At 35.7% G+C, this 14,729-nt stretch overlaps 1 protein-coding gene across 1 annotated transcript in view; it reads left to right on the top strand.

The window, feature by feature from the left end:
- The window catches only part of LOC111142830 (ATP/GTP binding protein like 4), a 1,494,143-nt gene that overhangs the window by 747,384 nt on the left and 732,030 nt on the right, over positions 1–14,729 (top strand). The window contains exon 4 of the mRNA XM_022496154.1: positions 13,114–13,208. Within this exon, the coding sequence (XP_022351862.1) occupies positions 13,114–13,208 (95 nt within the window). The remainder of the gene's footprint in view (positions 1–13,113; positions 13,209–14,729) is intronic.

The raw sequence follows: 14,729 nt of genomic DNA, 5'->3' as shown, positions 1-14,729 counted from the left end.
CCTCGTTAGCGCAGTAGGTAGCGCGTCAGTCTCATAAAAATTGCCACCCCAGCTTTCTTTTGATGTCCATTAACACGGTAAATTGTTTTCCACCCCCTCACTTTCAATCTGGAGGTGCCTTGGGTCTAAAATGAGTCTCTTGCAGAAAGCGTATCAATGGGTCTTGTTTTTTTCTATCCATTCTGATGCCCTGCGTGTTTTGATTGGGGCATTTAGTGCATTTAAATTCAGTGTAAGTATTGAAGGATATGAATTTAGTGCCATTGTATTGCCTGAAAGGTGACTATTACTGTATATTGTCTGTTTCTTTCTGGTCTGTTGCTTTTAGGCTCTCTCTTTGCTTAGAGGACCCCTTTCAATATTTCCTGTAGAGCTGCGTTGGTGTTTGCAAATTCTTTTTGGTTTAATTTGTCCTGGAAGATTTTTATTTCTCCTTCTATATTCAGTGACAGCTGGATATAGTATTCTTGGCTGGATATAGTATTCTTGGCTGCATATTTTTCTCATTTAGTGCTCTGAATATATTATGGTAGTTTCTTCTGGCCTGCCTAGTCTCTGTGGATAGTTCTGCTGCCAATCTAATATTTCTACCATCGTAGGTTACCTACCTCTTGTCCTGAACTGATTTCAGGATTTTCTATTTGTCTCTGAGACTTGCAAGTTTTACTATTAGAGGATGAGATGTTGACCTATTTTTATTGATTTTGAGGGGGGTTCTCTGTGCCTCCTGGATTTTGATGTCTGTTTCCTTTTCCAAATTAGGGAAATTCTCTGCTCTGATTTGCTCCAATATACCTTCTTCCCCTTTCTCTCCTTCCTCTTCTTCTGGGATCCCTATTATTCTAATATTGTTTTGTTGTATGGTATCACTTACTCTTGAATTCTTCCCTCGTGATTCAGTACTTATTTATCTCTATATTTTCTCAGCTTCTTTATTCTCCATCATTTAGTCTTCTATATCACTGATTCTCTCTTCTGCCTCATTTATCCTAGCAGCAAGAGCCTTCATTTTTTATTGCGCCTCATTAATAGCTTTTTAAATTTCAACTTGGTTAGATTTTAGTTCTTATATTTCTCCAGAAAGGGATTTTCTTGTATCTTCCATACTTTTTTTTAAGTCCAGCTAGCACCTTGATAATCATCATTCTGAACTCTAGTTCTGACATCTAACTAATGTCCATATTGATGAGGTCTCTAGCCATTGGTACTGCCTCTTGTTCTTTTTTTTTTTTTTTTAGGTGAGTTTTTCCACCTATGATTTTATCCAGATGTATGAAAGAACAAAATAGTAAAAGGGTAGCAATAACCCCAGAAAAATATACACTAACCAAATCAAATCAAAAGAGAACTGAAGGGGCGCCTGGGTGGCTCAGTGGGTTAAAGCCTCTGTTTTCAGCTCAGGTCATGATCCCAGGGTGCTGGGATTGAGCCCCGCATCAGGCTCTCTGCTCAGCGGGGAGACTGCTTCCCCCCCTCTCTCTGCCTGCCTCTCTGCCTACTTGTGATCTCTGTCTGTCAAATAAATAAATAAAATATCTTAAAAAAAAAAAAAGAGAGAGAGAGAACTGAAACCTGGGGGGAAAGAAAGAAAAAAACCATCATCAGGCTGGTGAATAGAATAGAGCCACACACTTGATTTTTGGTGTATTTTGGTCTCTTCGAAGAAATTGCCTCCGAAAATTTTAAAGAAAGAAAAATATATACAAAAATAAGGGTAAGCATGATGAAGGGATGGAGTATTACTGTAAAGATGAAAATAATATTCTGAAAGAGAATTTGATAATATAAAAAGTTGGTCGAAAAATAATTTTAAAAAGAGGAAAGAATGTGATCAGGCTGTATATGAGAACAAAGCCGTGTGCTGTATTTAGGGTATATTTTGATTCATTAGAAGAAATTGTATCCTAAAATTTTAAAGAAAGAAAAACCTATATGTATACAAAAATAAGGTTAAATACAATGAAGGAATAGAATATGACTATAACAATGAAAATTTAAAGAGTTTTAAAAAGGTATCAATAAGATAAAATAGTTAAAAAACATTAAAATGGAAAGAGAAAAAATTTTAAAAATAAAATAAGAACAAAGTAAAATTTAAAAAATTTAACTTTGAAGGACTAAAGAACCATGGGAAAAAAGCCATGAATTCTATGTGCTGTATTCCTGTAGCTCTGGTTTTGCAGTTCTTATTGATCAGTGAACCTAGTCTTGGCTGGATGTTCTTGTTGATCTTCTGGGGGAAGCGCCTGTTGCAGAGATTCTCAAGTGTCTTTGCCTGAGGCAGGATTGCATCATCCTTGCCAGGGGCTAGGCTAAGTAATCTGCTCGGTTTTGCTCTTGGTAGCTTTTGTTCCCTGAATGACTTTGCGTACAGCTTTGGAAGAGGAGAATGAAGATGGCAGCCTCCCAATCTCCAGCCTCATAGGACCTGAGAGCTCAGGGCCCCACTCTTCAGTGTGTCCTCAGAGAAAAGCAATCAGTCACTCCCATCTCCCTGGTCTCTGGCCATGCTCTGAGCTCACCTGGCCTGTGACTGAGCATTTCTATGTCTGGCACATGGACTGGTTTGCAGTCTCCATACCTAGAAGATTCCTGCAGCACACTCCCACACCACTCTTCCTGGAGGAGGAAGGAGGGGCTCTCTCTGGATTTACCACTTGTGGGGTTTCTGCTTGAAGAGTGGTGGCCTGACTATGCCTCGGATCAGTTTAAGGTAACCCTGAGCTGAGATCCCACCCCTTGGCTCCATCTCTGTAGCTGGGTTCCCTGCTCTGATACCTGGGAGCTCTGCCACACTCAGACACCTCTGGTTTTTTTGTGACCCCATGGGTCCCAAGACCACATTGTCCCAGTGAGGGCTCCACCCCCTTGCTTAGCCTCTGAAGCCACATCCCTCAGTGGAGCCAACTTCTAAAAGGTCCCATTTTGTGCTCTGCTGCTCTACTGCTTGCCAGGAGCTGGACCCTCCCCCCCCAAGTTCTATCTTCCCATGTATCACCTCGGATTCACTTTTCCACACATCCTACCTTCCAGAAAATGGTCACTTTTCTGTTCCTAGAATTGCTGCTCTTCTCTTCTATCTTCTGTTGATTTTGTAGGTATTGGGAATGGCTTTATAACTATCTAGCTGAACTCCTGGGACCTGATGATATTTAGGTCTTCTACTCCTCCTCCATCTTACTCCTGCCCTGGGCCCATTTTCTATGGGATTGTTGTTCTTTCATATTTTGATCTATAGGATTTCTTTACAGGTTGGTGTGTTAATCCTTTTTCATTATAACTGTTACATATACCTTTAATCATTGGCTTCTTTTTTCATTTGTTTACTGTATATTTTGATATAACTTTTTTGTAAAGCAGTCATATATATTTGTGTTTTCCTTCACGGCTTATGTATTTGGTGCTTTGTTTTTAAAAGGCTTCATATACCCTTAGTCCATAAGGTAATTCCTGTGAACTCATTCCTTAATCCATTTGGAATTTATTTTTTTATTTGGTATGAGGCAGGAATCCTAATGTGATGTGTTTTTCATATGGGTGACCCATTGGTCTAGCACCATTCATTGTTAATACAATTTTCCAATCCGATCAACAATGTAATCTCTGATGTATATACAGAACCTGTTTATAGGCTTTCTGTTGTGTTCCAATTGGTCTATTTCTGTAGATCTTTACCAATGTAAGTCATACTGTTTTAATTTTCATACATCATAGTAAGTCTTGTTATGTGATAAGACTGTCTGTTTTTTGCCCTTTGTATTCCCATAGAAATTTTTAATCTGTTTATGAACTTTCATGCACACACACACACACACACACACACAGACACATCCCTCTGCTGAGGTTTCAGTGAATTACATTGTTTCTAATAATAAATTTTCAATTTTTTAATATGCTATAACATATATAAATATAATATATATACTATGTATAATTATATATATGCTATATACACACATATACTATATACACACACATATATATGTGTGTACACACACACACACACACATTTATCTCGTTTATCCATTAACCAGTTGATGGACAGGTGGGTTCTTTTTATAGTTTGGCTTTTGTTGATAATGTTTCTATAAGCTTCAGGGTGCATCCCTTTGAATCGGTACTTTTGTATCCGTTGTGTAAATACCTAGTAGTGTGATAGGGTAGTTCTATTTTTTTAAGTTTTTGAGGAACCACCATACTGTTTTTCACCAGTTTGTATTCCCACCAACAACATAAGAAGTTTTCCTTTTCTCCTCATCCTTGCCAACATCTGTTGTTTCCTGTGATGCTAATTTTAGCCATTCTGACAGGTGTGAGGTGATAGCTCATTGTAGTTTTGGTTTTGGGTTTCCCTGATGATGAGTGACGTTGCATCTTTTCATGTGTCTGTTAGCCATCTGTATGTCTTCTTTGGAAAAATGTCTATTCATGTCTTCTGCCCATTTCTTAACTGGATTATTTGTTTTTTGGGGTGTTGAATTTGTAAGTTCTTTATAGATTTTAAATACTAACCCTTTATCAGATATGTCATTTGTAAATATCTACTCCCCTCCACGGGTTTCCTTTTAGTTTTGTTGATTGTTTCCTATGCTGTGCAGAAGATTTTTATTTTGATAGTCCTGATAGTTTATTTTTGCTTTTGCTTTCTTTGCTTCAGGGGACATATCTAGTAAGAGGTTGCTATGGCTGATGTCAAAAGGTTATGGCCTGTGTTCTCCTCTAGGATTTTGATGGTTTCCTGTTTCACATTTAGGAGTTTCATCCATTTTGAATTTATTTTTGTGTATGGTATAAGTAAGTGGTCCAGTTTCTTTCTTCTGCATTGCTTGTCCAGTTTTCCAAATACCATTTATTTTCTCCTTGTGCTTATCCCTGTTCACTTCACTCTCTCTTGCCTTTCTCCACAGCCAGGGCTCCTTCCTCTCTACAGTAACAGTGATCTCTTTCTCTCCCATGCTACATCTCTGCACTTCCTACCTTCCTGGAAGTGGCCTTTTCTCTTCTTATTTTCCTCTCTCCCTCCAGTTGTGCAGTTTGTTTTTTCAGTCATCAGATTGATTTCCTGAGTACTCAGAAAGCTTTGATAGTTGCCTAATTGTGTTTGAGGGTTGAGGCAAGCCCTGAGTCCTCTTACTACACCACCATTTTAGCTCCTTAGCATACTTTAAATCGTCCCAAAGCTTCCCAGTTTTAAAATCCTCAAGGGAAGGTTTATGTGCATCCCCATTCATTCATCCCCATTCATCCGCAGGTAGTGATATGCTGAAGTCAGCTGGTGCCACCTGTCAATGGTTGATTGTCATATTTCCTGGAACCTTGTGACTTCTGTTGAATACAACCAGCATTAAAAATAAATACCATGTTCACAGTAGCATTATTCATAATAGCAAAGAGGTGGAAGCAACCCAAATGTCCCTCATTAGATTATCAGATAAAGAAAATGTGGTATACACATGCAATGGAATATTATTTAACCTTTTATATTTAAATTACCTTTACATTACTGTGTAAATATCTCTACATTTAGATATTATATTTTAGTCATTACCTGGGAAAGATGGTAAATGTGGATTTTTTCCTAATTCATTTAAGAAACATTTTATTTTATTTTATTTTTTAAATTTAATTTTTTCAGTGTTCCTAGGTTCATTGTTTATGCACCACGTCCAGTTCTCCATGCCATATATGCCCTCCTTAATATCCACCACCAGACTTACCTAACTCCCCACACCCCCCTCCAAAACCCTCAGTTTGTTTCTTAGAATCCACAGTCTCTCATGGTTTGTCTCCCCTTATTTCCCCCAATTCACTTTTCCTTTCCTTCTCCAAATGTCCTCCATGTTATGCCTTATTCTCCACAAGTAAGTGAAACCATATGATAATTAACTCTCTCTGCTTGACTTATTTCACTCAAAAAATTAAAAATAGAGCTACCCTATGACCCTGCAATTACACTGTAGGGTATTTACCCCAAAGATACAGATGTAGTGAAAAGAACAGCCATCTGTACCCTAATGTTCATAGGACTATTGTCCACAATCACCAAACTGTGGAAAGAGCCAAGATACCTCTCAACAGATGAATGGATAAAGAAGATGTGGTCCATATATACAATGGAATAATACTCAGCAATCAGAAAGGATGAATACCCAACTTATGTATCAACATGGATGGGACTGGAGGAGATTATGCTGAGTGAAATAAGTCAAGCAGAGAAATTTTTTAAATGAGTAAATTAATCAAATTCCAATTTTTATGATTACTGATATTTGGAATTATTTTTACTATCTTATTTTGGGTTTTCCATATATAATGCTTTTTCTTTGCTTTTTATCCTCCCATCCTGTCAAATCTTCTATTATATTTGTCATGTTTTCTTTATTCTCTTTTTCTTCTTACTCATTCAGAATTTATAACTCCTGTTTCTATAATTATAGTGATGACTCTTAGACTGACACATGCTTATTTGATAGTAATGTCTCAAGTTAGTTAATGTCCCTGTCCTCCTTTGGAACCATACAGAGAACTTATCATATTATAACTCTGATTTTGCCTCCCTCCACTTCACCCCAGTTTCAAACACATCTGTTATTGTTGACCAGTGTTTGGGTGCAAGGTTATTAGCACTTATCAGATTTATTATTTCATAATAATCATTTTATGCAATCAATTCTTATTTAGATTTACCTGTTACTCTGCTCACTGTTGTTTCTTGCCACTATTACCTTTGGTGTTCAGTTTCTTTCTTTGACGTTCATCCTTTAGTAAGTAGCTCCTTCACTGAGTGTCTGAAACTGCTATACTTCTTAGCTTTGTTTGTCTGAAAATTTATTTTACCTTCATTCTTGGGTGATAGTAATTACACTATTTTAGCTCTCTCACATTGCCAATGTTAAGTCTGCTTAAGTCTAATTTCTGTGTCTTTGTAGATAACTTATGTTTTCTCTGATTTGCTTTGAAAGCATGCCCTTTATATTTGTATTGTGCAGTTTTGTTATGATTTGTATATATCTAGATTTTTTTTTCAATCCTCCTTTGGATTGACTTGTGATTCTTGAATCTGAATAGCATTTTCTTTTGAGATTTTTGCCTCTCCCAGTTACTCTTATCACTCTTTATATAACTCATATTTAGTTTAGATTTTTATTTTTTCCTCAGTATCCTCTTGTCATATTTGTTAATTCACTATGTTGAGTTTTGGAAATATCATCTATTCTGCATTTTAACCTGTCTACTGAATTTTAAGATCCGTTAGTATAAAAAATGTATTTCTAGAAGCCCTCTTTAATTTTTTAGAGAATATTTCTGGTCTTTAATTTTTTATTGTGTTTTGTTTATTTTCATCTGTTTGAAATGTTATTTAATTTTTTAGTCATTTCAAAAATGCTTTCCTTATAGTTGACCAGACAGTTTTATGACTTGAAATTCTCTATGGCCAAATTCAGTTATTTATTTTTTGGTTGAGTCTCACTTTTAGTGTGGATTATTTCCTTATATGTTTTATAAATATGTGTGAAAGCTTAACCTCACACAGGACTTCGTTTATGGAAATCTATGTTCTTGGGCTGCAAGTGTGTGCATTTCAAGCAACATTTCACTGTTTTTGCTAGGGATATAGGGATATTTCCAGGGATATCTGCCTTTAACTAAATTTATTTTAAATATTTGACCTGGGTTCTTAAGTCCAAGTTGTAGTGTAATTTCAAACCAAATGTAAAAATGTTCTGGCCCATTTCTTAAAATTATTTTTTCTAGCTCAAACCCAGAAATAGTTAGGTATGCTTCTTTGTCATTTGAGACTGCTTGTGAGTGATTTCTTTCTAGAACATAGTTCTATTAATACTATATCTTTTGAGAGTACTGGATTTATAGAGGTATCTCATTCCAAACTCCTGGCTCATGCAGATTTAAGGCCTCATTTGCTATCCTTGTATGGATATTAAAATGTAGGTTCCTAGATACCAAGACCAATAACCTGCTTTCTGCACCTCTGTATTTTTCTGGCATCTGTAGATTTCTATTTATTAGGAATTCATTATGTAAAGAATGTTCCCAAATGTACCTATGGTTTCTAGGACTTTCCAAAAGGTTATCTATGGCAGTATTGTCCAGCTTTTTTCATGCCTAGGTATAGAGAAAATAATATTAATTCACACAGAAAAGATGATATTGTACAGAATGTTAGGGTAATGGGGAACATTTCTTGGATAACCATATGAAATTTGGTCAAAAAATTAACACATAATTTAAAAATAAACCCAAATTATAAAGAGGAAATCAAATGTTAAGTTTATTTAGACAAACCACGAGGTTTGAATGGAACTCTCTTCCTTTCTCTCTAAAATGTTAAAAATCAATCAATCAATCTTCACATTTTTAATTGAAACTCTTCAGTTTGTGTCTGGGAACATATCATTTTTATATGAGGTTTTTATTTCTGTAATAGATACATGCTATTCCTAATCAAGACTTTTCAGTGACGACCTCTTCAAAATCTTAATAGTCACCATCATCAATGAGAAACTGTTCACACAATAGAGTGATAAAAAATTTAAAACTGTTCAAATATTTAAACTGTATGAAATTATATTTAAGTCATTCAACAGCTCTCCCTTACCTTTCACTCATAATTGCAATGTTGAAATTTCATGTGAAAATAAAATGATTTTCACATATAATCAGACTTTTAATAAAATGTTTTTAGGTAATGAAATATTTTAAAATTGTTATGAACCTCTAGTTTGTAGCATGCACATGCCTATTTAGAATAGTCCCTGGGAGTAGCTTGGATAACCTTAAGTGGGAAACTTACTCATGATTAGACAAAAGTATCAGATATATGCAAAGCCAGAGAATCAAGTCCACTGTCTAGCCAGCATGCATGCTCATCATTATACCCCTGGCCACACTGAATCCTTCCATGGCTTACACCTATAATGAAGTTTGCACTCCTCCATAGCACCATGAACTGCTTGGTCAGAATAGACAGAGCTCTGGACACATATGGCTGCTTGAGAGCTATACTCCATCCCCAGCCTATCAGTGTGCTGTAGGTCACTATTTACAAAGCTCTGACCTAGAGTACCATACTGCTAAAATAAGAAGCTAGATTAAAAATTTAAATCTGAAGAAGAAAGAAAAAGAAATAAAAGGAAGAAAGGAAGGAAGAAGTTGTAATGAATTAAAATTCCTATTTTATTGAAGATAAGGAGGAACGTTTGATAAATATTGAGTACCTCTCATCAGGTAGGTACAATGTACTGGGTGATTAACTTAACCTCATAGATTCTTATAAAAGTTTGTTAGAATGCTGTTATCATCGCAATTTTAAATATAAATAATCAATAGAAAAAATTATCTTGCCCAAGTTCACAGAACTAGTAGGGAACTGGGTTTCAGTCCAGATGTATCTGTCTAGAATGTCCATGATCTTACTACTTATTAATTTAATGTAATCTCAATATTACTTGCCTTATCCATAAATAAGGGATAATAAATAGTCTATGTCTCAAAAAGTTCATTATCCTCAAAATAAATGAAATAATTCATCTGATATCAGAGTGTATGATTGAAATTGAGGCCCAGCATCTGTAGTTTTTTGAAAGTTATCAAGTGATTCTAATACACAAAACACTGAAATATTGTGAACAAGTGCTTAACTCAGAATTTGATACATAGAAAAGTACTTAGGAGTTGTTAGCTATTATAACTGTTGTTACAATTGCCTTATGGATGCCATTTCTAGTGATGTATTTGGGGTAAATAATAGATACTTAAGTGTAAAATACAGAGAGCCAACATTTCCTGCACTGCCTACTTCCACATACCTTTGATTCACACAGCCACATTTGGCTTGCTCAATAGGCTGGAAAATTTAAAAAAAAAAGTTTGGGTGGAGAATGGCAAGAGATGGTGTTCTTTTTTCATGGAGTGTCATAGAGAAAGTATTGTTTTTATGAGTTTTTATTTCAATTTCTTCATGTCTAAAATTGGGCTAAAATAGACAACTTTTGTTTATGGATGGAGCAGCTAAATAATATAGCATATTTAAAAGATCTGGGAAACTTCCTGGGCAGAGGATAGTAAGATATTAATGATTAATGGATATTTCACTTTCTCATTTCTTTATTCCAGCTTCACATATGAACAGTATTTCTATATTAGATTTCCCTTATACTTAGCATTAATCTAGATCCTAAAAGTGCAGCATGGCTTCCAGGTTCACTGGAAATGGATATGACATCTGGAAAATCTCAGAAGAGAAGAGGGAAATTAGCCCTGTAAGGTTCAAAGGCCATTTGTTCCCTTGATATTGATTTTCTTAAATCAGACAGTAGTCAAGACCCTGGGAGAAGTAATTGAACTGACAACAGGCAGGTCCAGGTTATTAATAATTGAAGAGTCTTGGGCATTCTTTATGACTTAATTTAATGACAGAAGAGAGGTCTGCAACTGAAATGCCCGGTGATGGGATTGGTAGGTGGGTCTCTGAGCAGAAAGGAAAACACGTTATTCCTAAGAGCTTATTTCATAGAACAAAGCATTCTATGGTAGTCCCAAATATGAAGACAGAGAAGATAGTTTTGATTTTCTCTTTTAAGAAAACAAAATTTTAAAGGCTTAAAAAAATGCCGTTGTGTTCATTTTTGCCCTTTACAAAACTGGCTTGGTTATAGTTATGGAATTTTGGAACTTTAGTGAATAACTCAAGGGTAGAGATCATGGACATTTTACTCTACCTTTTTTATTCCCTGGATTTAAATGTCAACTCTCCATATATTAATTGCATGACTTTGGACAAATTAATTAACTTCTCTGAGCTCAGTTTCCACATCTGTAAAATGGAGAGGTTAATATTTTAGTTATAGAAAATATTTAATTTTAGTTATAGAAAAAATATATAAACATTTATAAAAATGTATAAAATTCCTAGCACTTGATATTATATAATACATCACACAATAAATATTTCAATGTAATAATATGTGAATTTTGATGCTTCCTTCTCTTTCACTACCTATGGATAGAAAAACTAGCCTATGGTAACCTTTTGAAAGTTTTCCTATTTCTCTTATTATTCTTCCTGCCCTTGCTCTGGTCCTCATCTTCTCTCTTTTGGACTTATTTCAATGGTCATTGAGTTTCTTTTATCCCCAATACTCTCCTCTTTCCCCATCTCTCCTCTTCACTTGTAATAATAAATTGTTTACCAAAAGAAAGGCTGATCTCTCTTTTTTAAATTTTTTTAAATTACTTTTCAGTGTAATAGAATTCATTGTTTATGCACCACACCCAGTGCTCCATGCAATACGTGCCCTCTGTAATACCCACCACCTACGTCCCCCAACCTCCCACCCCCTACCACTTCAAAACCCTCAGATTGTTTTTCAGAGTCCATAGTCTCTCATGGTTCATCTCCCCCTCCAATTTCCCCCAACTCCCTCCTCCTCTCCATCTCCCCATGTCCTCCGTGTTATTTGTTATGCTCCACAAATAGGTGAAACCATATGATAATTGACTCTCTGCTTGACTTATTTCACTCAGCATAATCTCTTCCAGTCCTGTCCATGTTGCTAAAAAGTTGGGTATTCATCCTTTCTTATGGAGGCATAATACTCCATAGTGTACATGGACCACATCTTCCATATCCATTCATCCATTGAAGGGCATCTTGGTTCTTTCCACAGTTTGGTGACCGTGGCCATTGCTGCTATGAACATTGGGGTACAGATGGCCCTTCTTTTCACTACATCTGTATCTTTAGGGTAAATACCCAGTAGTGCAATTGCAGGGTCATAGAGAAGCTCTATTTTTAATTTCTTAAGGAATCTCCACACTGTTCTCCAAATTGGCTGCACCAACTTGCATTCCCAGCAGCAGTGTAAGAGGGTTCCCCTTTCTCCACATCTTTTCCAACACACATTATTTCTTGTCATGTTAATTTTGGTCATTCTAACTGGTGTAAGGTGGTATCTCAATGTGGTTTTAATTTGAATCTCCCTGATGGCTAGTGATGATGAACATTTTTTCATATGTCTGATAGCCATTTGTATGTCTTCATTGGAGAAGTGTCTGTTCATGTCTTCTGCCCATTTTTTGACATGATTATCTGTTTTGTGTGTGTTGGGTTTGAGGAGTTCTTTATAGATCCTGGATATCATCAGCCTTTTGTCTGTAGTGTCATTTGCAAATATCTTCTCCAATTCCGTGGGTTGCCTCTTTGTTTTGTTGACTGTTTCCTTTGCTGTGCAGAAGCTTTTGATCTTGATGAAGTCCCAAAAGTTCATTTTTGCTTTTGTTTCCTTTAAGGCTGATCTCTTTTAACTCTACTACCCTTCTGGAAAGATTTTAGTATCTAGAGCACTCCACTCACCCATTTTAAAGGTGAAGCCCAGAGAGGGGAAAGGACTTATCCAAGAACATATGCTTCTACAAATTGATGCTGAGATTAGGGTTGAGCTCAGAACCCCTGGCCCCCAGCAGAGGATAACAAAAGGAAGTGCAAAGGGGGACATATATCCTCCAGGTCTAGTGAAAGGGGGCTGAACAGTTACAGAACTTTTTAATTTCAATTTTGTATTCGGTTATCTTTTCTGAACTTTAAATGCAATACTGTTACTCTAGTAATACTATTACTCTTTTCCATATAAACTCTAGGTCAGCCTGGAGAAAGGTTACAGTTAATAATAATAGTTAAAATTTACGTAACATTAACTATGTACAAAGCATGGCTCTAAACACTGTACATATATTACCTTACTTAATTATCATCAGTAATTCTAAGTACCCTAAGTACTTTATTATCCCCATTTTTCAAATGAAGAAACTGAGACATAGAAAGGTTTAGTAGCTTGGCAAGGTCACATGGCTTGAGAGTGGTAGAGTGGGATTAAAACTCAGGCTTCCAGGTTCCAGAGTCTGTGCTCCTGACTACTATACTAAGCTGGCACAAATACATTGATATTCTGCAGGCACCATTTTTTTCTCATTATACTGTTGGTAGCTATTTCATATGGCTTCTTCTAACCTTGCTTTATAATTTCCATTCCTGATTATCAGGAAGTGACAACTTGCAAACCATAGTCTTCTGATAAACTTTTCCCTTTTTTTCAGAGAGTCATTTTCAACATTGTTAACTTCAGTAAAACCAAGAGTCTATATAGAGATGGGATGGCCCCTATGGTGAAATCTACAAGCAGACCCAAATGGTAAGTGATCAGAATGGGGTCTCCTTCTGGTTGGGAATTTGACCCAGGTCTCAAAGTTTATGTGCTGAATGTCTAGGGCTTAGCCTCACTGGCACTGAGGAGAGTAAGATGAGTTTCTTGATAGCTATTGTTTGGGCTCTAGGTCTAGGGCTCTTTGAGAATGCTCTAATAAGGAACATGGTTCCTCATATGGAGTGTCCAGCACTCCATTATTAGGGAAGGTATAGTCTGTTATTTGGTAAACTTCCTGTTCTTGTTGGCCTCTTATCATGGTATCTTTGGAAACATAACTGAAATTGATTCTATGTTGTTTTTATTTTTGTTTCTTAGCCTGAGCATTGATGTTGTATAGAACATTGTATGGAACATTGTACATATTTGTTGTATAATAAACAAATTTTAATGTAATATATTTTATGTAAAATAACAAAGAACATGTATAGAACATCGTATAGAACATGGGAACTACAGTTTAGATTTCCCCTTCTTTGCTTTTTTTTTTTAATGGCATTTCTATATAGATGTTATATGCTTTGTGTATGTTAAAGTTATACTTGTTCATTGCTATAGCAAGGGTGAGGAGAGTTTGATAGGCTTATTTAAAATAGTATTAATTATGGGGGCACCTGGGTGGCTCAGTGGGTTAAAGCCTCTGCCTTTGGCTCAGGTCATGATCCCAGGGTCCTGGGATCGAACCCCATGTCAGGCTCTCTGCTCAGTGGGGAGCCTGCTTCTCTTCCTCTCTCTCTGCCTGCCTCTCTGCCTACTTGTGATCTCTGTCTGTCAAATAAATAAAAATCTTTAAAAAATAAAATAAATAAAATAAGTAAAATAAAATAGTATTAATTATGGTAGTGATGATGATGATGATGATGATGATGGTGATAACTACTCTCACTTACTGTGATCCTATTCTTTTTACATATTTTACATTTCTGGCACTATTATCACAACAGTTTTGCAAGGGAGAGCTTACATATTCCTATATTACAGATTAAAAAATGGAGGCTAAGAGATGGTAAGTATTTTCCCAACACCATAGATATTGAGAGGAGGAGACTGTGTTATTGTTATTACCCCACAGTACCATCCAAACCAATCAATTTTTCATCCATCCATTCATTTATTCTTTCAACAAACATTGATTGAATGCACCAAAATGAGAGTTTTTAAAGACAGAAACCAGTGTTATTAATCTATCACACTGTAGGTATTAATTGAATGCTTGTTGAACTAAACTGAATTCGTTATAAGAATTTACATGTAAAGTGCCTGGCACTTTCTAAGTGCTCAATAAATGTCATCTATTATTAATAGTATTATGTAAAACACTATACAAATGCAAGGAATTGTTAATATTATTCTAGCTTTGATCCCTGTTCAAATTTTAATGCCTAGTGAGATCATCTCCAAATGTCTATATTTATAGAAAACTAGCAATTCATAAATATTGAATTGTGCTTTTATCTACAAATGATACTTAGCAATTTTCTATAAATGGATGATAATGAAAACTGTTTA

The sequence above is a fragment of the Enhydra lutris genome, unplaced genomic scaffold (assembly GCF_002288905.1).
Source record: "Enhydra lutris kenyoni isolate GAN:26980312 unplaced genomic scaffold, ASM228890v2 scaffoldscaffold9, whole genome shotgun sequence".
Taxonomy (NCBI): domain Eukaryota; kingdom Metazoa; phylum Chordata; class Mammalia; order Carnivora; family Mustelidae; genus Enhydra; species Enhydra lutris.
This window is presented reverse-complemented; position numbering and strand designations above follow the sequence as displayed.